Here is a 25052-nt window from a genome sequence, read left to right on the forward strand (position 1 = left end):
CTCATTTTCAGTTGAGTGGTGATTTTATGCAATGGCTTCAAGCCACAGTTCTTCACCAGTGCCTCAAGGAAGCAGCAGTGATGTTTTCTTTAAAAAAGAGGTAGACCCGGCAAAACACATTCGACCTGTGCAGTCACTGCCAGATGTGTGTCCCAAGGAGCCCACAGGTAATGCCTTTTTTTTGTTGTTGTTGAGGAATTTTATTGAGGATTTGTTTTATCTTTAAATTAAGTCAGATATCATATACTTAACTCAAAAGAGTAAATTTTACGATGTGAAAACTAAAGACATAATTTGGAAATAAGTTGATTAAGAAATTGGAATATAGTTCTTTTCATACATTTCCATAAATGAAGTCACTTATATAAACTGAAAAAAAAAGTTTTGAAAATGAGGGTACAGATTGAAAGCTCTTCAGTTAAACATAGTACAGTCAGTTCTCATTATTTGCCGATTCTATATTTGCAAATTTGCTTAGTTCCTAAAATTTAGTTGTAACCCCTAAATCAATACTTGTGGCACATATGTTAGCTTTCATGCTGTAAACACATGTCCCTTTTGTGGTCTGTTTAGTGCCACATTTTTTTTGTATTTTTGTTGATGATTTTGCTGTTCAAAATGGTTTCCAAATGTTGTAATGAAGTGCTTTAAGCACAGGAAGGCTATTGTGTCTTATGAGGAAAATACATATGTTGCATAAACTTCATTCAGGTGTGAGTTATAGTGGTGTTAGCCATGAGTTCAATGTTAATGAATGAACAATATATGTTAAATAAGATATCTTTAAACAGAAACACACACAAAACAAGATTATATATTGATTGGATGATGAAAGTTCCAGAGATTTGCAGGAACATAACCCTGTATTTCCCATAGGAGCAAAGGTTCAGTATTTGCTTATTAAATGTTCCAGTGACTTTATAGAACAAAACTGTGAATAACGAGAACCGACTGTATATTTTTCTCTCCTCTATGGTTAATGTCACAGCAGCATTTTGGTTATCTAATTATAAGCTGAAAAAAAGGATATTGGAACCAGGTGTGTCTGCCATAAAACAATAGAAAAAAGGCCTACCTGTGGAAAAAACCTGGAGTATTAAAGGATAGAAGACATACAATAGAAGGTAGAAGAGTTTTGATGTTGAAAAAAGATAAATTGTACATTTAGGAAAGAAATTAATGAAAGATTTTTTTCCCCCCACCCTTCAACTACAGCCCTCAAATTCTGCATATCCTTTATCTTGTACATGTTTTTCCTCCCCTTGGCAGTTGATGCTGAAAGCTGAAGGTTAAGGCATTTGCTATAGAAGGGAGAGTTTAGTTGCTTTGTATAATCTAAGCATTTTTATTTTTCTAGAATGTGCTTTCAAACATAAAACTTACTTTACAGAGTTCTCTTGTTTACTTTTTGCAGGTGATTCAAATAGTTTATGTGTTGCCCCATCTCTAGTTACAGATCAACATAGATGGACTATATATCATTCCAAAGTAAATCTCCCAGCAGCATTAAATGATCCTAGATTAGCAAAAAGAGAATCTGACTTCTTCACAAAAACATGGGGATTGGACTTTGTGGACACTGAAGTCATACCTTCATTCTACCTCCCACAGATCAGCAAGGAACATTTTACAGTATATCAACAGGAAATCTCTCAGGTAATATCTGATCTTGAAATTAGTTATAGTCAGGTCAAAAGTAAAAGAAATACTTCTAGTTTGATTTATTATAGATTTCTGACCAATAATCTTTGATGAGCCTATGGTATTCTTTTCTTTTCATATACATTCTATTGTCCTGGGTTGTATTTAATTCTTCGCTTAGATATATGTAAATATATTTCTCTTACAGTAGTGATTTTTCAGAATTATACATTCCTAATAGTTCTAAGAATCAATGTAAAACTCACCAATAAGAAACAAACAACCCAATTAAAAATTGGGCACAGGACTTGCATAGACATTTCTCTGAAGAAGATATACAAATGACCAATAAGCACGTGAAAAGATGGTCAACGTTACTAATGTTTCATTTTTTATTTTGTAATTACAAAAAAAGTTAAGTAGTTAATGTACAATAGTATGTTAGTTTCAGGTGTACTATATAATGATTTGACATTTGCATATGTTACGAAATGATCACCACAGTAAGTCAAGTAACTGTCTGTCCCCGTACAAAATTATTACAATATTATTGACAATATTCCTTATGCTGTATATTACATCCCCATGACTTATTTATATTATAACTGGAGGCTTGTGCCTCTTAATCCCCTTCACCTATTTTGTCAACCCCCCAACTCCCCTTCTCTCTGACAACCATTTGTTTATTCTCTGTATCTGTGAGTCTGTTTTCCTTTTGCTTTGTTTGTTTGTTTGTTTTGTTTTATAGATTCCACATGTAAGTTGGAGCATACAGTATTTGTCTTTGTCTGACTTATTTCACTTAGCATAATATCTTCTAGATCCATCGATGTTGCAGATAGCAAGATTTCATTTCTTTTTTATGGCTGAGTCATATTCCATTGTGTATATATACCACATCTTATTTAGCCATTCATCTATTGATGGACACTTAGGTTGCTTCCTTATCTTGGCTGTTGTAAATAATGCTGCAGTGAATATTGGTGTGCATATATCTTTTAGAATTAGTGTTTTTCTTCAGGTAAATACCTAGAAGTGGAATTGCTGGATTCTATGGCAGTTCTATTTTTACTTTTTTGACGAACCTCCATACTGCTTTCCATAGTGGCTGTACCAATTTATCTCAGCAACAGTTCACCAGGGTTCCCTTTTCTCCACATCCTGACCAAGACTTTTAATTTGCTATTTGTTGTCTTTTTAGTAGCAGCCATTCTGACAGGTGTGAGGTGGTATCTCAACTGTGATTTTAATTTGCATTTCCCTGATAATTAGTGATCATCTTTCCATGTGTCTGTTGACCATCTGTATGTCTTCTTTGGAAAAATGTCTATTCAGGTCCTCTGCCCATTTTTGAATTGAGTTGTTTGTTTTTTTGATGTTGAGTTGTATGAGTTCTTTGTGTATTTTGGATATTAACCCTTTATTGGTTATATTATCTGCAAATATCTTCTCCTGTTTAGTAGGCTGACTTTTGGTTTTATTGATAGTTCCTTTGCTGTGCAAAAGCTTTCTAGTTTGATGTAATCCCATTTGTTTATTTTTGCTTTTGTTTCCCTTGCCTGAGGAGACAGATCCAAAAAAAAAAAAAATTTGCTAAGATCGATGTCAAAGAGGTTACTGCCTATATTTCTTCTAGGAGTTTTATGGCCTCAGGTCTTACATTTAAGTCTCCAATCCATTTTGAGTTTATTTTTGTATATGGTATGAGAAAATAGTCCAGTCAGATTCTTTTGCATGTAGTTGTCCATTTTTCCCAGTACCACTTATTGAAGGGGCCCCTTTCCCTGTTGTATATTTTTGCCTCCGTTGTCATAGATTATTTGACCATGTAAGCATGGGTTTATTTCTGGGCTCTCTATTCTGTTTCATTCATCTATGTGTCTGTTTTTGTGCCGGTACCATTTCTGTTTTGATTACTATAGTTTTATAGTATAGTTTGAAATCAGGGAGCATGATACTTCCAGCTTTGTTTTTCTTTCTCAAGATTGTTTTGGCTATTTGGGGTCTTCTGTGTTTCCATACAAATTTTAGAATTATTTGCTCTAGTTCTGTGAAAAATGCCATTGGTATTTTGATAGGGATGGCACTGAATCTGTAGATCACCTTGGGTAGTATGGTCACTTTAACTATTAATTCTCCCAATCCATGAGTACAGTATATCTTTCCATTTGTTTGTGTCATCTTCAGTTTCTTTCATCAGTGCCTTATAGTTTCCCAAGTACAAGGCTTTTACCTCCCTGGTTAGATTGATTCCTAGGTATTTTATTCTTTTTGATGCAGTTGTAAATGGGATTGTTTTCTTCATTTCTCTTTCTGATGGTTCATTGTTAGTGTACAGAAACACAATAGACTTCTGTTTATTAATTTTGTATCCTGTAATTTTACTGAAGTCATTTACTAGTTCTGATAGTTTCTTGGTAGCTTCTTTAGGATTTTCTATATATAGTATCATGTATTCTGCCAATAGTGACAGTTTTACTTTTTCTTTTCCAGTTTGGATTTCTTTTATTTCTATTACTTGTCTGATTGCTGTGGCTAGGACTTCCAATATTATGTGGAATAAAAGTGGCAAGAATGGACATCCTTGTCTTGTTCCTGATCTTAAGGAAATGCTTTCAGCTTTTCACTGTTGAGTATGATGTTGGCTGTAGATTTGTCATATATGGCTTTATTATGTTGAGGTATTTTCCCATTATATCAGCTTTGTTGGTAGTTTTTCTCATAAATGTATGTTGAATTTTTTCAAAGCTTTTTCTGCATCTATTGAGATGATCATATGATTTTTATTCTTCAGTTTGTTAATGTGGTCTATCATATTGATTGATTTGCGGATATTGATCCATCCTTGCACCCTTGGGTTAAATCCCACTTGATCATATTTTATGATCCTTTTAATGTATTATTGAATTCGGTTTGTTAATATTTTGTTGAGGATTCATGCATCTATGTTCATCAGGAGTACTGGCCTGTAATTTTCTTTTTTGTCGTGTCTTTGATTTTGATATCAAGGTAATGCTGGCTTTGTAGAATGAGTTTGGTAGCATCCCTTTTGGAGTAGTTTGAGAAGGATAGGTGTTAACTTTTCTTTAGATGTTTGACAGAATTCACCTGTGAAGCCATCTGGTCCTGGACTTCTGTATGTTGGGAGTTTTTTGTTTTTTTTAATTATTTGATTTCATTACTGGTAATCAGTCTTTTCATATTTTCTGTTTCCTCCTGTTTCAGTTTTGAGAGATTGTATGTTTCTAGGAATTTATCCATTTCTTCTGGGTTGTCCATTTTATTGGTGTATAATTGTTCGTAGTAATCTTTTATCCTTTGTATCTGTGGTGTCAGTTGAAACTTCTCTTTCATCTCCGATTTTATTTATTTGGGTCCTCTTTTTCTTGATGAGTCTGGCTACAGGTTTATCAATTTTATTTATCTTTTGAAATAACCAGCTCTTAGTTTCATTGATCTTTTCAATTGTTTTTTAAGTCTCTGTTTTATTTATTTCCGCTCTGATCTTTATTATTTCTTGCCTTCTACTAAGTTTGGGTTTTGCTTTTTCTTCTTTTTCTAGTTACTTTAGGTAGAAGTTTAGATTATTTATTTGTGATTTTTCTGTTTACTGAGGTAGGCTTGTATTGCTATAAACTTCCCTCTTAGAATTGCTTTTACTGCATCTCATAGATCTTGGATTGTTATGTTTATGTTTTTATTTGTTTCTAGGTATTTCTTAAATTTCCTCTTTCATTTCTTCAGTGACCCATTGGTTGTTTAGTAGCATGTTGTTTGGACTCCACATGTTTGTGTTTTTGAATTTTTTCTTCTTGGAGTTGATTTCTAGTCACATAGCCTTGTGGTTGGAAAAGATGCTTGATATGATTTCAATCTTCTTAAATTTATTGAGACTTTTTTAAAATAAATTTATCTATTTAATTATTTTTGGCTGCATTGGGTCTTTGTTGCTGCATGTGGGCTTTGTCTAGTTGTATTGAGTGGAGGCTACTCTTTGTTGTGGTGCAGTGGCTTCTCCTTCTGCTGAGCACGGGTTCTAGGCACGCAGGCTTCAGTAGTTGTGGCATGTGAGCTCAGTATTTGTGGCTCGTGGGCTCTAGAGCACAGGCTCAGTAGTTGTGGCACACGGGCTTAGTTGCTCCATGGCATGTGGGAATCTTCCTGAGCCAGGGCTTGAAGCCGTGTCCCCTGCATTGGCAGGCAGATTCTTAACCACTGCGCCACCAGGGAAGTCCCTTTTGAGACTTATTTTGTGGCCTAGCATATGATCTGTCCTGGAGAGTGTTCCATGTGCATTTAAAAGAATGCGTATTTTGCTGCTTTTGGATGAAATGTTCTTTACATATCTGTTAGTTCCATCTGGTCTAATGTGACATTTAAGACCATTGATTGTCTATCTGAATGACCTATCCAACCATGTAAGTGGGGTGTTAAAGTCCCCTGCTTTTATTGTATAACTTTCAGTTTTTCTCATTAATATTTGCTTTATGTATTTAGGTGCTCCTATGTTGGGTGCATATGTATTTACAACTGTTATATCTTCTTCTTGGGCTGATCCCTTGATCATTATGTAATGTCCTTCTTTGTCTCTTGTTACAGTCTTTGTGTTAAAGTCACTTTGTCTGATATAAGCATTGCTACCCAGCTTTTTTTCCTTTTTTTTTTTTTTTTTGGTTTCCATTTGCATGGAAAACCTTTTTCCATCCCTCACTTTCAGTCTGCGTGTGGCTAGGTCTGAAGTGAGTCTCTTGTAGGCAACATATATATGGGTTTTGTTTTTATATCCATTCAGCCACTCTGTGTCTTTGGATTGGAGGATTTAGTCCATTTACTTTTAAAGTAATTATTGATAGGTATGTACTTATTGCCATTTTGTTAATCGTTTTCTGGTTGTTTTTGTAGTTTTTTTTTTCCTCCTCTTCTTTTGCTCTCTTCCCTTTTGATTTGATGACTATCTTTAGTGTTATGTTTGTTTGGGTTTTTTTAGTTTTTTTTTTTGACGTGGACCATTTTTTTTTAAAGTCTCTATTGAATTTGCCACAACACCGCCTCCATTCTGTGCCTTGGCCCTACAGGCATGTGGGATCCCAGCCCCCCGACCAGGGATTGAACCTGCATCCCCCCCACTTCTTTGGAAGGTGAAGTCCCAACCACTGGACCACCAGGGAAGTCCCTAGTGTTATGTTTGGATTCCTTTCTCTTTTTTGTATGTGTATGTATTGCAGGTTTTTGGTTATCTTTGATTAGTTAGTGTGTATGTATTTGTAGTTTTTGGTTACCATGAGTTTTAAATATCACACACACACACACACACACACACACACACACACACACACTGATTATTTTAAGTTGATCCTCTCTTAAGTTTGAACGTATTCTAACCACCCTACATTTTTACACCCCACCCCCACGTTTAATGCTTTTGACGTCATATTTTACATATTATTGTTTTGTGTAACTGTTAACTACTTATTGTGGATATAGGTGATTTTACTACTATTGTCTTTCAAACTTCCTACTAGCTTTATAAGTGGTTGATCTACTACCTTTACTATATATTTGCCTTTACCATTGAGTTTTTTTAATACTTTTCTTTTTTTAATTTAAATTTTTAATTGAAGTATAGTTGATTTACAATATTATGTCAATTTCTGCTGTTCAGCAAGGCAATTCAGTTATACATATGTGTGTGTGTGTGTGTACATATACATTCTTTTAAAAATATTCTTTTCCATTATGGTTTATCATAGGATATACTTTTCATATTTCTAGTTGTGGCCTTTTCTTTTCAACTTAGAGAAGTCCCTTTAACATTTCTTGTAAAGCCAGTTTAGTGGTGCAGGACTCTTAGCTTTTAGCTTTTGCTTGTCTGTTAAACTCTTTATCTCTCCTTCAGGTTTGTGATAACCTTGCTGGGTTGAGTATTCTTGGCTGTAGGTTATTTCCTTTCATTATTTTGAGTGTATCCTGCCAATCCCTTCCGGCATGTAAAATTTCTGCTGAAAAGTCAGCTGATAGTCTTATGGGAGTTCCCTCATACACACTTAGTTGCTTTTCTCTTGCTGCTTTTAAGATTCTGTATTTATAATCTTTTTTTTTTTTTTGCCATTTTCATTTTAATGTGTCTTGATGTGGACCTCTTTGGGTCATCTTGCTTGGGACTCTCTGTGCTTCCTGGACGTGGATATATGTTTCTTTCCCCAGGTTAGGGAAGTTTCCAGCTATTATTTTTTCAAACAAGCTGTCTGCCATTTTTTTCTCTCTCTTCTCCTTCTGGGACCCCTATAATGTGAATGTTAGTATGCTTAATGTTGTCCCAGAGGTCTCAAACTACTTTTTTTTATTCTTTTTTCTTTTTTCTGTTCAGCTTCTGTGATTCCCACTACTTCCTCTTCGAGACTGCTGAAAAGATCTATATCATCTAATCTACTGTTGATTCCTTCTAGTTTCAGTTATTGTATTCTTCAGCTCTGTTTGGTTCTTTATATTTTCTAACTCTTTGTTGAAATTTTCACAGTTTTCATTCATTCTCCTCCTGAGTTTGGTGAGTATCTTTATTATTACCTTGACTTTTTAGTGGAGGTGATTGCTTATCTCCACTTGGTTTAGTTCTTTTTTTGAGGTTGTGTCTTGTTCCTTTGTTTGGAACATATACCTCCGTCTCCTCATTTTGCCCAATTCTCTGTGTTTATTTCTGTGTGTTAGGTCAGTTACATTTCCTGATCGTGGAGAAGTGGTCTTAAGTAGGATATGTCCTGTGGGGCACAGCAACATGCTCCCCTATGGTTACCAGAGCTATATCCTATAGGGGTAACCCCTATGTGGGGCTGCATGTGCCCTTCTTTGTGGGGAGGCCAACTACTGTGGGTGCACTGGTAGGCATGGCTGGCCTCCGTCCTGATTGGCTTTGAGGCTATGCCTCATGCAGTGGCCATGGGCCTTCTGGAGGGTGGGGCTGGGTCCCCATGTGGCTATCTGTTCAGCCTCTGATGGGTTCAGGGCTGGTGCTGGCCTGCTGGTGGGCAGGGCTGGGTTCCCAGTGCTAATAGACTAGAGGGAGGATTCCAAAATGGTGCTCACCAGCACTGGTGTTATTACAGTGCAACAAGCTCCCAAAATGGCTGCTCCCATCATCTCTATTCCCTGGAGAGGTCCCAGTTGCCTCCTGCCTCTTTCAGAGGCTCTCCAACATTGTCCGGTGGGTCTGCCCCAAGCTCCTTTCAAACAACTGCCTCTGGCTTGGACTCAGAGCATGTGAGATTTTGCATGCACCCTTTAAGAGCAGAGACTCTGTTTCCTATAGCTCTCCAGCTCTCCTGAACATAAGATCCACTAGTTTGCAAAGTCACACATGCTGGAGGCTCATCTTCCCAACACAGGACCCTGGACTGGGGAACCTGATGTGGGGCTCAGACCCCTTGCTCCTTGGGGAGGACCTCTATAATTGTGATATTTCTCCCATTTGTGGGTCCCTGACCCAGGCGAGTGGGTCATACCTCTACCCCTCCTACCTGTCTTGCTGTAGTTTCTTCTCTATGTCTTTAGTTGTGAAAAATCTTTTCTGCTATTCTTCAGGTTCTCATTGATAGTTGCTCTGTAAATAGTTATAATTTTGGTGTGTCTGTGGGAGGAGGTGAGTTCAAGGTCTTCCTACTCCACTATCTTGGCCACCTCCACTAATGGTAAATTTTATGTTGTGTATATTTCACCACAAAAAATGGACAAGGGATCTGAACAGGCATTTCACCAAAGAAACGATACAGATGGCTAGTAAGCATATGAAAAATTGCCCGACATCATATGTCTATAGGGAATTGCAAATTAAAACGAGGTGCCACTACACATCCTCTAGAATGGTGAAAATCCAAAATGCTGTCAAGACCAAATGCTGGCAAGGATGTGGCTAATAGGAACTCGTATTCATTGTGCATAGGAATGCAGAATAGTACAGCCACTTTGGAAGACAGTCCTGTAGTTTCTGATAGAACTGCTATCAGAATTCTTCAGGGCTAATACTATTAGCCCAGGGTTTTTTCCTTACCACACTGCACTTTCCCATATGTCCTGTGTATGGTATCTGAAAAGATAACAGTGTTGTTAGTGGTCATCTAATCTGAACTCAGAGTGGGGTTTCTTTCTGTCTTTCCTTTTTTCTTTTTGGACTCAGAGGAAGTATTAACTACTAATCTGTCTTTTGATCTTGGGTATATAGGTTTAAAATTTTCTTGCTTATTTTAAAAAAGTTATTTTCTTAATTGATTTCTGTTATAAAAATAAGGATTTTTTATTTGTTTTCCCACTTCATTCTAAGTTTATGGAGATTTTACTATAATTGTATAAAATGGGATGAGTATAAGTACATAGACATTCACACGTCTCAGTGGTATTTGGTTTATTAAGCATACTTGTTACTTGTATTTAAGTTCAAGAGGCTAGTGATTTCATATTAGAAAAATTTAGAACTTATTTGGTATACTCTGATATTCTGTTTTGTTAAATATTTTAATGCTTTGAATACTCATATTGCCACACAGCATTGATCACATTATTTATTTGTCTTTTTGTTAGAGAGAGAAGATTCATGAGAGATGCAAGAAAATTTGTCCTCCTAAAGATACCTTTGACAGGACTCTCTTACATACTCATGGTATGAATATGTGCTATTTGTAGCATAGCATAAATATTAATGAACAAAATCTTAATTTGGGGACCTTGTTGACTGTCATATCTAATTTTTATTTCTAGTGAGATGTCTATAGCCTGCAATCATAATCTTTTCTAAAAGCTTTAAAGAGAAAAATCATGGATCTGATGGTAGTGTTATCCTTCAATTCAACAAATACTTATTTAATATTCAGATGCTTTGTACTTTGCTTGTTGCCTAAAAATAAATGAATAAGAAATAGTCCCTGTCCTCAAGAAGCTGATGGTTTCCTGAGCAAGGTTAAACAAACCAACACTGTGTATCAGGCAGTAAGTTCAGCATGGTAATATTGTAAAGAGTTCCTAACTTAGCCTTATAAAAACTAGAGTTGATGAGGATTGTCTGTGTTTTAAACTAACTATCAAGATATATTTATGTGCAAAAAGACATTCCAGGAAAGGGGACAGTTTATGCAAAGCTGTAGAGTCAAGAGAGAAATTAGCATGTTCTGGGACCTGCAAGAGTTTAGTATGCTGGCTCCACTGGGAGCAAGAAATGAGGCTGCAGAAGTAGGTAGGAGTCAGATCATGAAGAGCCTTGTATATCATGCTAAGACATTTTTCTTTTCTAAAAGCAGTATAGAGTTACAAAATATTTTAAACCAGACATGATCAGAGTTATGATTATATATTTCACTGTGAAAGCAGTTGTGGGTAGCAAGTTTATAGATGATGGTAAAACTGGAGGCAAGAATACAGTAGAAGCCTATTGCAGTAATACAAGCGAGAAATCATGTGTTCCTAATAGCAGTTATAATGAGGATGGAGAGGAAATTAGGTCTTTAAGAGATGCCTCAGAAATGGAGGCACAGGTTTTGGTGGTCAGTCATTTGTTAGTAATGGAGCAAGATGATTCAAGGATGATTCCCACATTTCTTGCTTGGGCAGCTGGCTAGGTGAGAGAGGTAGTATTGGAGAAGGAAGTTTGGAGGAGATAGAGGCTGGTTTAATTGAAGTTTTGCATAGAAGGAGAAGTCTGGTATGCAACCCAGAGCTCAGGAAAGAGATCTAGGCTGGAGATACAAGTATGATAGACATTATCATAGACAGTGTGCTAGACAACAGCATGGTAGTTGAATCCAAGGACACAGGTGGGATCGCCTGGGAGGATGTGAGTAGTAAGGAGAAAAGAACTGATGATGGAACACTAGGAGGCTGTCATATTTAAGAGGGAGTAGAAAATGTACCTGTGAAGGAGACTAAAAAGAAGTAGAGAGATAGGAGAGTCAACCAAGAGAGAGTTCCACCTTAGAGATGGAAGGTAGTTAGAATTTCAAAGAAGTGCGAATAATTAGTCTGCAGTGTCAGAATACTTCAGGGATAGATCAGGTTTGCACTCTGAGAAATCTCTGTGGATTTGGCAATTTGGGAGATCTTAGGGAGAACATTTAGACTGGAGTAGTAGTTACAGAAACTTCAGTACTATGTATTAAGGAGTGAGTACAAGAGTAAGAAGTGGAGACTGCCAATATGGATGTGACTTGAAGATTTGAAATGTAAGGTATTGACTAGAGGGAACAGAATCCCTCTAGTTTGTTTCTATTAGCAGTTGTGCTAGAATGTTTTTGCATGGCCTGGATTAGATGAGGCAAGAGAGATATTTGCATAATCCTGAGAGTGAGTGCTTCCTTAAATTCTGCACCTGAGGTTCTCCCTTGCCTCAGCCTACTCTAGGCCCTGGGGTTTATCTTTCTTCTTCTTCTTCTTTAATGGAAGAGAACTGAGCGTGTTTGTATACAGAGAGGAAAGAGCTATTAAAATGTTAAAGATATGGAGAGGCAGGGTAATTGATGCGATCTCAGAGAAGAGGCAGGGGAGGATGGAGTCCGAGTACAGAAAGCTTAGTTTTGGAAAGGAGGGTACCTTGTTTGAAATCTGATTGGTGAGACAAAGATAAAGGAGGTTCATTTGCAAGAAGTTTGTAGAGGATACAAACTAAGATGTCTAAGAAGAAAAATAATATGGCATTAAAAAATTTTTTGATCATAGGAAATACTGGATGGGATGGTAGATCTTTTGAACAATAAAAATAGCATTTCTATAAGATAACACCAAGCTTTCTGTGTCCATTTAAAAAAGACTTGAATACATTTAGTTGTTTTATCGCTACTATACAATTGATTAAAATTATTTGAAACATAAGTTTTATTCACTGCTTTGCCTACTCCTAGGTATACAGAAGGTGTTTGATATTTGTTGAAGAAAGAAACTTAAATGGTTATTTAATTGTGACCTAGTATAGTATTGAACCTGTCAAAATATATTTTATGGAAATAAAATGAAAACAAGTTTTAAAAAATCATATTTTCCCTTTTCCTTTTTTAAAATAGATAAATCCAGGACAGATCTGGAGCAAGTACCTAAGGTAACAAAACCTGAAAAATGAGAATACAGCTTTTTAATATTTGATCTTTAATTTTGCCTTGTAAGAAGCTTTCACTGGGCTGTTTTCTGATGCTTTGACCGCTTTGCGTCTTCTGGGACTTTCTCACTTTTCTTCTCTCTCTTTTGCATGATCAGTCTCTTCTTTATCACCAAAACCTACAAATATGTTTAAATCTTTTCACTTTAAAATATAATTTTATTGATCTTATTACCCCTCCAAGTTATTAGGGATATTTTCTTTGTATGAAAAATTTTGTAGAGATGTGTAATAGATGAGTGTTTTTTTGTTTTTCTTTTTTTTCTGGGGAAGGAGTCCATTGCATTCATCATATTCTCAAAGAAGTCTGTGATGGTTGCTCTTTAGGGTGAGAAGAGACAGAAGGATGAAAGACAGAAACAAAAAGGAAAGGGCAGTCATTTTTAAAGTTCTTTGATTCCTACAAAATAAAATTCAAACTGTGTCATTTAAGGCCCTTAATTATTCACTTCCATCATAGGCACACTCTTAACTTTTGCCTACTAATCTTTACACATTCTTTACTTCAGCCAGACTTTTTCGCTGACTCCGTGCTTTACTTGCAGTGTTCCTTTAGCCTGGAAGACTTTTCTCTTATGTCCCCATATCTAATCCTTTACAGTTTTTTGCTTAAATGACAACTTTACATGAATACATTTCCTCCAAATGAAGATCATTGGCCCCTTTGCCAAACTGCCATAGCATTTTATCTAGACCCCTGCCTTCCCTTTTAAGGCATTTGTCACTCTTTCCCTTATAAAATATTTATGTATATATTTTATCACATCCCTTGGGCTAAAGATCCTTGAGATTAGGACCTCTGGAATAATTTAGCTTTGTTTCCACCTTAGTGCCTAGCATAAGAGTAAAATCATAGATAGTCAACATTTATTGAGTTAATCAATACTTTCAGTTATACTAGAGGGACTAGAAAATATACTCATGTCCCTAGTTAGATTTCCCTATCACATTCATACTAATTTTTGGATATGGGTCATATGAATCAGTGAATGTAATAAAATATAACATAGAAATTAATTGATTAAACCATGTTTCAGGCCTTATGCTATGTGCTGGAATAGAAAGATTAATAATCTATAAATCCAGTCTTATAGGAACATATGGTCTGGGGGAGATACACATATTAAGTAAAAATATTTATGAAGTATGAGATAAATAAGTATACGTGGTATACTTGTGTTTAGAGATGGGGTTAAATAAATTTTGTGAAGTATGAGATAAATAAAACTCTTAATGCCATTCTAAGAGAGTTTGGTCTGTCAGTCATGGGAATTCATTGAGAGATTTAAAAAGAGAAGTTAATTCAGTTATAATTGCATTTTAAAGCTACATAGAGGATAGATTAGGGAAGGACATCAGTAAGTAGCCATTTACTATAATCCAGAGATAATGAGGAGCTGTAGAAATACTGTGGAGATAGAGTAGAGAGGAGAGTCAAGTGATAATAAGGAAATATTAAGGGTAGTACTTGGTGCCCAGATGGATGTGGTATACAAGGGAAAGGAGCAGTCTCTTCATAAAATTGAATTGTTTTGGTTTTAAAATTCAGTGTATGTCTAATCTAAAAAAGTTTGAAAGAATTTTGAGCAAGAGAAAATAGAAATATAAGTATAGAGATACTGATATTTGACATTTTTAAAAAACCACTATCAGTGGGAAATAATACAGAAATTTTAGGGTAAGTATGATATCTCCCTTTCATATGTGCCCAGTGGGACTGCATTCGTGAGTTTGACCAAGTAGTGATGGAATGACCATCTCTATTGGTAAAGGCAAAAAAACATTTTTCTATCTTTCATGAGCATTTTTAGCTGGATGAAACATTATTTATATATTTTTCTTCTACAGATTTTTGTATAAATAACTCAACTTGTTATCACTTGCTTTTTCTGTATATGCCTGAGATTCAAGTTAATTATTGTTTAATGGTCTTATGATGTTAGAAGGGATAATGGATGTAAAGAAAATGTTTATCTAATTGAGGGAAATGCATTTTTTTAATAGATTTTTATGAAACCAGATTTTGCCTTGGACGATTCCTTAACTTTTAATTCAGTTTTACCATGGTCTCATTTTAATACTGCTGGTGGAAAAGGAAATCGTGATGCAGCTTCCTCAAAGTTGCTACAAGAAAAGGTAGTTTCTTTTTTACTTTTCCCATGTAGAAAACTATTTTAATTAAGTGGTACTGTTGGTGTGAGTTCAGAGTTAGTTATTTAGTAGGCACTAATTCCTTTAGTTTCATCTTTATTGTTACTGATAATTAGAACCCTTCAGATCTTAACTGATAAAGTAATAGCACTTTGTTTCAATGCAATACAAGTTGTGCTGTTGAAAAAGGAAAAGGTTATTGTTTGAGTGCTTCTTATCTGAAACAGCAGTTGATAGCAATCTCAATTGAAAGGATGTATTAGATAACACAATTAATTGTTTTACATTTATTCCAAACAGTATATTGGCTAATTTTATATTCTTTATGATTTAAAGCACAGAAAATTAACTTTTCCTGAGGTACTATTTTTCTTCGTTTATACATAGTAATGATGATTATTTTGAAGCAAAAATATCATAGTTAAAAAATTCAGTGTACCTTTAGCTTTGCAAAGCTTTGCAAAGCTTTGCAAAGCGTAGCCTTTTGCGTGTTATTAGTCAGCAGTTTTTCAAAATTTTACAATGTTCTATATTTCAGAAGTCAATATCTTGAAAGTCATTTAAAATGTAAAACTTTAAACATAACTCACAGGATCAAGAATCTTTTAAAACTGAAACAGGAAGTAAAGACCTTTGATCTCTGTTCTTTCTTAGCACTCAGTTTAGAGCTTTTCTAAAACTGACTGTGGTTCCTAAACTGAGATGAAAGCATTTCATTTTAGTCTGGTGACAGCTCTTGGCAGTCTGAAAGCTTGCCTCAGGTAGACTATTCAATAAGTTGGGTCCAGTCCTTCTCAGCAACTGAAGAAGGGCTACTTAGGGCGGAGAGGAGAAGAAATGTCGGGAAAGAATTGTGAGTATTCCGTTTCTCACAGTTGAAAATGAAAATGAATTCACTTTTATTTTTTTTGGCAACATTTTCATCTATAAAGGTTTTCCTTGAGTAAGAATAAATTCACAAATCTTATGAAAACAATGGATATATAGACACAGGCTCACTCCCAGACTACTTTTTCACATTCCAAGTATATCCCCTGGTAGAATAATACCTTAAAAGAGAAAAACAACAAAAGCCAATAAAAATTTCATCAATCTATACAGATACTTTTAGGAATACTTTAAAAATTGTTCCCTTTATAGAATTTTAATAGGAAATGAATTATGAAAATATTATGCTTTTGAAAAGAATAGATCAAGGAGTATTGATAAATTGCAGAAATCTTTGAAATTCAAATGAAACAATTTTCTCATGCTAAATGTTTAAAGTGACTAAAGTAATGGAAATTTTTTTTTTTTTGGTAAGTTGCAGAATCAGCTTTATTACATTTACATTTTGTCTCCTCATTCTGCTCTGTTCTTAGAAAAGGAATGGAAGACAGGATTCCAAGACAGGATTCAAACTCACTGTATGATTGACAGCACCCGTTTTATCTTGCTAGCTTTAAAGAGGGGATGCTACAACCAGGATTAGAGAAATTTTTGTCCTATTGTAGTACTGCTACCCAAAGTGCTGGTCTGCGATGAGATAACGAGTTTGCTCTAGAACGTAAATCATTTCACTGCTTCCTTCATTAAGAAAGTCTTTCTATGAAAAAGCAATACCATGGGCTTAGTGATGTAGTTGATTTAATTTCCAGCAGAGTTCCTCATTTCATCATGGACCTGTTAAACAGTTCACAAACTGGCAGCAGCATATAAACTGCATTCTGAGTACCGCTGTCCTACAGGAGTTACTTTTTCTCCATTTTCTGAAGATTGAGTCTACTTTAGCTTGTGATGTACCTAAGTACCTTCACCCCCATATTGCTTTTTAGGTAAATAAATGAACAGCTGTTGAAGGTAAAAAGAACAACAGCAAAAGAGTATAAATGCAACAGATTTAAACTACAGAAGAATGTCTTGTTTGTAATCTATTATATATTATAATAGATTATTGAAGGAGACGTATTGAAGATATGCATGATCCTGCATGGTTTTAATGAGACAGGCTTGGTGACCAAATAATCCTCTAATTTTATGAGTCCTAAATGTTGAAAGCCCATTAACCCTTTAACACTACAAATTCTCCTGAGATGTTCAGAGATAATTCTTAAAGTTTGAGCTATAGGTTGAAGAATCTAGAAGTAAAAAAGTGGGGGAGAAATGGAAAAATAATATAGCCAAAAAAGGCATATGCAGTTATGAAGGAAGAAAAGACAGCTCAAGTTTTAGAAGTCCATATTTGAAATTAGAAAGCATTCTTAATACATGTTACTCCAGGAATTAATTTTGGTAGTATTACAAATAAGATATATATGAACTAATTGTTTCAGTCAACTGTTTAAGAGGAAACCACATTGGAAATAAACTGAGTTTTACAAATTGATAAAAGAATAATTATTGAAATGTGAAATTAACAGCCTAAAAAAAAAGATCCAGGTGAATTCTAGTACTCTCTGTAATTTGTGGCTGGATCACCAATCTGTCTTTCATGAATTCTCTAACGTTTTGAGGCAGCATGGTACCGTAGAAAGAACTTCAGTTTTTGAGTTAGACAAACCTGGGTTCAAATTTCAGTTTTCCTACTTACTAATCATATGACTTTATTCAAGTTATTTAATGTTTCTGAGCCTCATTGTCCTCATCTGTAAAATAAAATAATAATAATACCTGTATTCCAAGATTGTTAAAATTAGAAGATGGTGTATATAAAATACCGGTGCCTGGTACATAGAAAGTCAGTAAATGGTAACTATAATCGTCTTTCAGTCAGATAAATGATACATGATATTGGTGATGGCAATGATGTGTGGAGGTTAAGGAAATCAATCATTCTCTCTCAGATCTTGGAACTTCTAAAACTAGATTATAATCTGAGATGACTGTGGGCTACTTTTACTTTCTAGAAAGTAGTTGGTGTTTGGAGGGCAGTAATGGCAGGAGCAGAGGAAGAAGGTAAATCACCTTCTATGCTTTTGTCTTACATTTATTAACTTTGGGCTCTACCTTTCATCTCCCTTCTATTTTGTATGCCTAGTATCAAGCATCACATTATCAAACAGTTCACACAATGGGATTTAAAATACATGTAGAAATATTGTATCATTTTCAGAAAGTATTTGGATAGTTAAGGTATACTTATAATATGCTGTGATTTTTTTTTTCTTTTCCTTTCCTCTTAAGCTGAGCCATTATCTGGATATTGTGGAAGTAAACATTGCTCACCAGATCTCTCTACGTTCAGAAGCATTTTTTCATGCAATGACCTCTCAACACGAATTGCAGGACTACCTCAAGAAAACTTCCCAGGCTGTAAAAATGCTTCGAGATAAAATTGCACAGATTGATAAAGTAATGTGTGAAGGATCACTACACATTTTAAGACTGGCACTTACCAGAAATAATTGTGTTAAAGTATACAATAAACTGAAATTAATGGCCACTGTACACCAGACTCAGCCTACAGTACAGGTGTTGTTATCTACTTCTGAATTTGTCGGAGCATTGGACTTAATAGCAACAACGCAAGAGGTTCTACAGCAGGAACTTCAGGGCATTCACAGCTTCCGGTATGTCCATTAAGTAAGCCATTAGAAATAATGTTAGAAATTTCTAAAGGATAAATTTTAGTGTGTAATATTAGCTGAAAATAAATGAATGTGTTTAGAGTTACAAGGGTATTTTTTTCTTCCAGATTGATCTGGTTAATAATGTTATCATTCTGATATTTTAGTCTTACTAAAACAAACAAAAATCATAAGGACCAATATTTACAGAGACATTTGGATAAAGAAGTAAAATTAAATTTTCTAGTAGATGAAATCAACGAAGGGCCAGTCATAGCTTTGAAAATTATATTTTGAAAATGTTGAAGTAGTTTTGTGTCAAGATAATAGATAAAGGTGGAAAAAGGAATACCAGTATAGCTGAAATTAAGTTCATTTTAAAAGCCATTGAATAAGTTTTAAATTAGGTAATTATTAAAATTCATTTCTCATTTGCAGTCTATCACATTGCAAAAAATTCCACACGATGATGGAAAAGACCCAATTTCTTCTAAGTTTTTATTTTGAAAATACCTTTAAGATTAGGGTTTTAGTTATTTTATGTGAGATCATGTCATATGTTTAATTTACAGATTACACCAATTGTAAGCCGTCAAAATTTCATTCAGTTAAGCAGGCTTTCAGTGTCCTTGTTGAAGTTCCTATGTGCTGGGAAACCTTATACTACTGAGTGACTACAAAGAAGTTTTATGGAAGACATGCTCTGTAACTTAATATATTCTGGAAAGGTTATCTTCAATATAAGTTTATTTTAATTGAATTATAAGTTCTTATTGACTAAGGATATGTAATTGGAATATTTATTTAGAAAGCACTTTTAAAAAGTTGGCCCAATTTTAATTATGCAAATGAATGATTGATTCATTTATTCAAGAAATGGTTATTGATTACATGACAGACACCAGGCAGAATACTGGGAATATAGCCATGAACAAAGCAGAGATGCTCTCTGCTCTGTTTCTACAATTTATTTGGTAGGAGGGAGACAAATTACTGGGTAGTTATTATACAGTACAGTACAGCATGATGATGAATGCACAGATTGCTGTGGAGCCTAACCTTACGGGAAGAACCTTATCCAGACTTGGATGCTTACAGAAAATGTTTGGATCACAAACCTCTTTGAGAATCTATTGAAAGCTGTGGATGGACCTTCTTTCCATAAAAATATACCTGTACATAAAATTTTGCAATCAGTTTTGGGTGGTTTGTAGTCCTTTGAAGCCTACTTTGGATTTCTCAGCATGGGAACCCAGGGTGACTAAATGATTTTTAGTTTCCCCTTTACCTCTGAAATTTTAAATATTTCTCTTTTTTGAATGTGTGTATGGCATATATTTTTAAAATAATATTAATTTTGTCAGTATTTTAGCAAAATGGACTTCTGTAATGACAGAAGCTGTGTTTTTTCTTGTCACCACTATATAATACGAACTTGATGAATATTGAGAGCTGATTCTGCAAAGTAGAGTGCTTTATCCTCTGAATAGAGTAATAGAAACAAAGATTAAATGCTTGCCTGCTAAACACAAATTCTGAAACTGTTCTCATTTTTACTCCAAAAGTCATGCAGTTTATTTTATTTCATTTTCCTGACTCATAAGTTTATGCCCAATAATACTGATGAAAAGTTTAGTTCTCCAAAGCTATCTGGAAAATATTTAAGAACAGTGTTGGATATTTATTCCCAGTAGATTATGATTTATCAGAAGGCACAATGAAAATTTTATAATCTTGTAATTATCTTGAGCTCAAGAAAGAGTTTACCTTTATTTTCATCCTCACTTTTTTTGTTTGTACCTTAACTCAAAAGACAAAATATTTTTCATAAAAAAGTGTATATGGTTTTTTAAAAGACTTTCAAATATTCTGATTATCTATGTTTTACTCAAATATCTACTATTATTTTTTTAGAACCTGCACATTTGTAAAGAGTGTTTATTCTTCATATAAAATATAATATATATGAAAATATATTTGAACCTTGATACCTTGCAGGTTTCATATAGAAAAGATTCAGTTACCTTGAAATTCAGGGATATAATGTTGTTATTTGCTGTTTCTTACTGTAAAGGTTTATGTAGAAACTTCAGTTTTCACCACTGTTACTTTTTTTTCTTTATTACTTACTACCACCATTACTCTACTACTACCACCACTACAAAACCTAAGAACATTTTTTGAATACTTTGGTATTCTGTACCAGTGCTAAGAATATTGCATATATTATTTGATCCCCCTCCCCACTCCAAAAAAACCCCTCTATGAGATAGATAGTTTTATCCCATTTTAATAGATAAGGAAACTGGAGCATTGAAAATCTTAGATAACTTGCTCCAAGTCATACAGGAAGTTATAAAACAGTAGAGTCAAGATTCAACCCAGATCTCATCGGACCCAAGAGTTATGTATACTTTTTAATATATTTGATTGAGGTTTTGTAGGACCTCAAATAGATCACTCTGAACGTCAGTACTAATTTTCTAGTGCAATAGATGTTAAACTGTGGGCAACTGAGTTAGAGGTTTGCTGAGCTAGGAATCTACCATAGTAATAGATTTTAGGTTAAAAATTAATGAAACTAGTTTTTCTAGTGGTACGCTGCCTTCTTCTTTTTGAAAGAAAATGTGGAAGACATTCAGAGTTAATTATAGGTTCCAGCTTATTATGATTTCATTGATCAGAGGCCACCTTGGGATTCCACTTAAGGGATTTTTATTATTGGAAGTATTAAAAGGTATTTAACATCTTCTTTGCTCCTATATAATCTCCCATAATTTAGATCTTGAAAACATTATGATATGAAAACATCCACATTGTGTGCTCTGAGGTGAAGCCAAAACAACAGATTTTCTGCTATTTGATGAAACTAGTATTACTGTAGGGTTTATTGATATGTAAGTTTCTGTGATAAAAGCAACACAAAGGTCATTGTAGTGAACCCACAGCTTAGTAGAAGATCTGAATTCATGTACAAATTGAGGCATATTAAAGTAGAAAGTATTAGAATTGCTCCAATTTGTTTAGCTGGATATATGAGCCTATGTACTTTTTCAGAAAGTGATTTTTAGTTATTTGTCTGTCATTTCAGCAGATTTCTTTCACCACTGTAAAGTATTATATGTGATTATTAGGATACATACTTTTAAAATGAACTGTTAGCAGATTTATCTATTAAATATTTTTGGTAAGGTTAATAATAATATACAGGCCAGTATAATTGCATCTATTGTTAAAGTAGTCAAAAATATTTTAAAAACAGAGCAAGGATGAATAGGTAAATCCTATAAAACACTAATTCTAGAAATTTTATTTAGGGATTTGCTTAGACAAATCTTTTTATATATGTTATCATATACCTGTGAGTACATAATAAATACTATTTGATGTTAGTATTGAGATTCATATCTGCTCTTCTTTATTATATTTGTCACACTTTAAAATTACTTAAGATGCGTAAAAATGAAGCTACTCAGTTATTTTTGACAATATCTGAGGTTAAATAGAACCTCACATTTAAGTTATTAGGCTGAAATGATAGAGTTTTATTACTCTGATGCCCAAACATCAGTAGATACAGTCCTATGGACTTCCTACCATAATTCTTTGTTGGGATTTGCTGAAGACTATTTGTACCTGAAGGTAACACAGACTTGGGTATTAACCTCTAGTCTGCATTTAAAAGGAATTTTTGATCTTTATAAAAATCAATTAACTGAGAACAAAGCAATGTTAAACTTATGTGTGGATTCATATCCTACCCTATTACTGCTTTTTAAAACTTACTGAAAACTGAAACATACAAAAAAAATAGAGGAAATATTATGAAGAGAGTTACATGAAGTTGGATAAATTGCATATCACCTGTGAGTTATCAACTCATAGCCAACTTGGTTTTCTCTATATGCCTCCCCCTACTCCTGGATTATTTTGAAACAAATCCAAAACATCATTTCATTTCATCCATAAGTATTTCATTATGTATCTCTGAAAGATAAGGATCTTTAAAAACATAACTCGAATATCATTCATAGTTTCAAGTAGCTAGTCAGTGTTCAGATTTTCCTATTTCTCTCAAAATTCTTTTCACAGTGTATTTGTTGAAACAGGATCCAAATAACAACAACTGTATATTACAATTGGTTGATATATTTCAAATGTCTTTTGAGATATAGTTCTCCATTCTTCTCATTTTCTCCCTTTCAAAATATTCATTGAAGAAATTGAGTTGTCTTTGTAGTGCTTCTCACAGTCTGGATTTTGCCAACTGCATCCCCATGTTTAGTGTGTTTTCCTTTTGCTTGTATTTTTTATAAACTGGTAGTTAGATTTAAAGCCTTGATCAGAATTAAGTTTTTCTTCTTGGTAAGAGTACCTAATAGGTGTATTTCAGCCAAGAGGCATATATCTGGTTGTCTCTCTTTTCATGAAATTAGCAGCCATTTGGTGATCATTGCCTAGATTTATCATCTCATTATGGGTTGAAAATCATGATATTCTAATTCTAAACTTCCTTATTCATTTATTAATGGAATATTTCTATAAAGCCATATTTCTCCATAACAATTATTTGATAATTTTGAAGGACAGTTCTTACAAGGATAGGCAAGATAAAGTCTAGGTTCTTTTCCTTTATTTAGCAGTTTTTAAAATAATGAATTGAAAAATGTAGCATCTTCCAAATGTTTTATAAGCACATGGATTTATATATATTTGAAGTATTAAGTTTTTTTTTTAATCGATGTTCATATTGTCCTATCTTTTGTAGGAACCTCCTCAAGTCCTTTTGATTCTATGAGTAGTCATTAATGGTTTTCTTCATGTTATGACAGGATATTCATATTATACATTTTCTGCTCCATATTTGTAAACTGCCATTTCTCTAAGGAGCCCTAGTTTCTTTTAGTAGGAAATGGTATTTAGAAATTACAATCTAGGTTTCAGAGGTGTTCCTTGCTACTGGATTGGTCATGATCTCTAGGCCTTTTTAGTGGGCAGAGCTAGAAAATAATTTTCCCTCTTTTTCTTAAGGTATATACCTTGTGGTATGAATGGATAAATTACTGTGTTTTAAAGTCACTTGAAATAATTCCTCTTTGTGTAGATTTGCCTGTACTTTGATACATAGTTAAGTTCATTTGTTTCATTTGCTTTTGATATTCAAGGATTGCTGTTTTTAAATGTAATATTGTTTTACAACTATGTTAAGTAGTTACATCGTTCCAAAGTCAAATCTATAAAACAAAAGATATTCAGAGAAATTTAACTTCTATCTTGGTTCTCTTCCTCTGTACCTACTCCTATAAGTCATTTAAAAAAGTTTTAGTTTATGTTTATTTATCCATCTGTCTGTCCCTCATCTTAGATAAGCATTAGCATACTGTACATACTTTTCTCCACCTTGCGGTTTTTACCTTACAGTATATACCCTGTAGATCATGCTACAGTATGCATTCTCAATGGGGGATATCACCCAACGGGGGGAAAAGTTTGTTCTTGAAGGGTGAAAAAAATTCTTGGATTTTACAATGGTTTGTGGCCCTCCAAAGGCCACGGTACAGTATATCTGTGATATTAAAACTTCATGGGGAGTGATTAGGAATAAAAATGTCTGAAAAGACTTTGTAGGGGAGTAGTAGTTGAGAAACTGCTCTGTAGCAGTATATAGTATATTAATTGGTATTCCTCGATTCTTTTAAAAGTGTATAGGGTCTGTTATGATATATTTAACTAGTCTTCTATTGGTCAGCATTTGGGTTGTTTCCATTCCTTTGCAATTACCAACAGTGCTGCAATGAATGTATGTTCTTTTGTCATTTACCAGTGTATCTTTGAGATGGATTCTGAGAAGTGAGATTCCTAGGTCAAAGGCTAATTGCCTATGTAATTTCGCAAGACACTGCCAAATTCCTTTTATGGCAGTGTTTCAGTTTGTAAGAGTGGATATGTTATAAATTAGTTTATTGTGAGATGTTGTCACCATTTATGAGAACCTTATTAGACTTCTAATTAGCTGTGAGAAATATAATTTTCATATTGCAAAAAGCAAATTTATGTTATTTCACTTATCAGATTTTTTTCTAAAAGTATCACTGCACTACTTACCATATTGTTGTTGTTCATAAGGAAGAACAACGGATCAGTCTAAAAGGTCACATGCTTTAATTTTTTTCAGTGTGCTATATCTGGTCATAGTAAAGACAGTTGCTAACATTAAGGGCTTGTTTTTCAAGTAAATGTAGCATAAACTTTTAAAATGTTTTTATAATTAATTATAAATGTTTACACTTAAGATAAATTTCACTTAATTTTTGAAATGCCTTGGACCAACTAGATTACCTAGGTTTCTTCAACCCATTGTTTTTATGAAACTATTAGATTGTGTGGCAAAAATCCCTTTGGATATGACGGTATTCATCCTTCGTGCCCTTCAGAGCAGGGATTAACTACCTGGGACCATTCTTGTCACTTGGACAGTACTTGCTTTTTCTAAGGAAAAGTTTCCAAATCTCTTTAGTAATACTTGCCCTCACCACCCCCACAACTCTGCCAAAGTTAGAGTCCTGCTCACTTTCACCCTAGCCAGGATC

At 34.2% G+C, this 25052-nt stretch overlaps 1 protein-coding gene across 11 annotated transcripts in view; it reads left to right on the forward strand.

The window, feature by feature from the left end:
• Window positions 1-25052, forward strand: part of VPS54 (VPS54 subunit of GARP complex) — a 131841-nt gene that overhangs the window by 59482 nt on the left and 47307 nt on the right. For 9 of the 11 annotated variants that reach the window (XR_014235100.1, XR_014235101.1, XR_014235102.1 and 6 more), the window contains 6 exons: window positions 12-167; window positions 1415-1656; window positions 10210-10288; window positions 12675-12709; window positions 14771-14902; window positions 18080-18465. Coding sequence is in view for 1 of the 11 variants with exons in the window: in XM_082358047.1 (XP_082214173.1) it covers window positions 32-167; window positions 1415-1656; window positions 10210-10288; window positions 12675-12709; window positions 14771-14902; window positions 18080-18465 (1010 nt within the window). In the remaining 10 variants the exon portion in view is untranslated. Of the gene's footprint in view, window positions 1-11; window positions 168-1414; window positions 1657-10209; window positions 10289-12674; window positions 12710-14770; window positions 14903-18079; window positions 18466-25052 lie in introns of those variants that run through there. The other 2 variants (XR_014235103.1, XR_014235109.1) reach the window with 2 other exon arrangements.

The sequence above is a fragment of the Balaenoptera borealis genome, assembly GCF_965194805.1.
Source record: "Balaenoptera borealis genome assembly, chromosome: 15".
In the NCBI taxonomy this organism is placed as follows: Eukaryota; Metazoa; Chordata; class Mammalia; order Artiodactyla; family Balaenopteridae; genus Balaenoptera; species Balaenoptera borealis.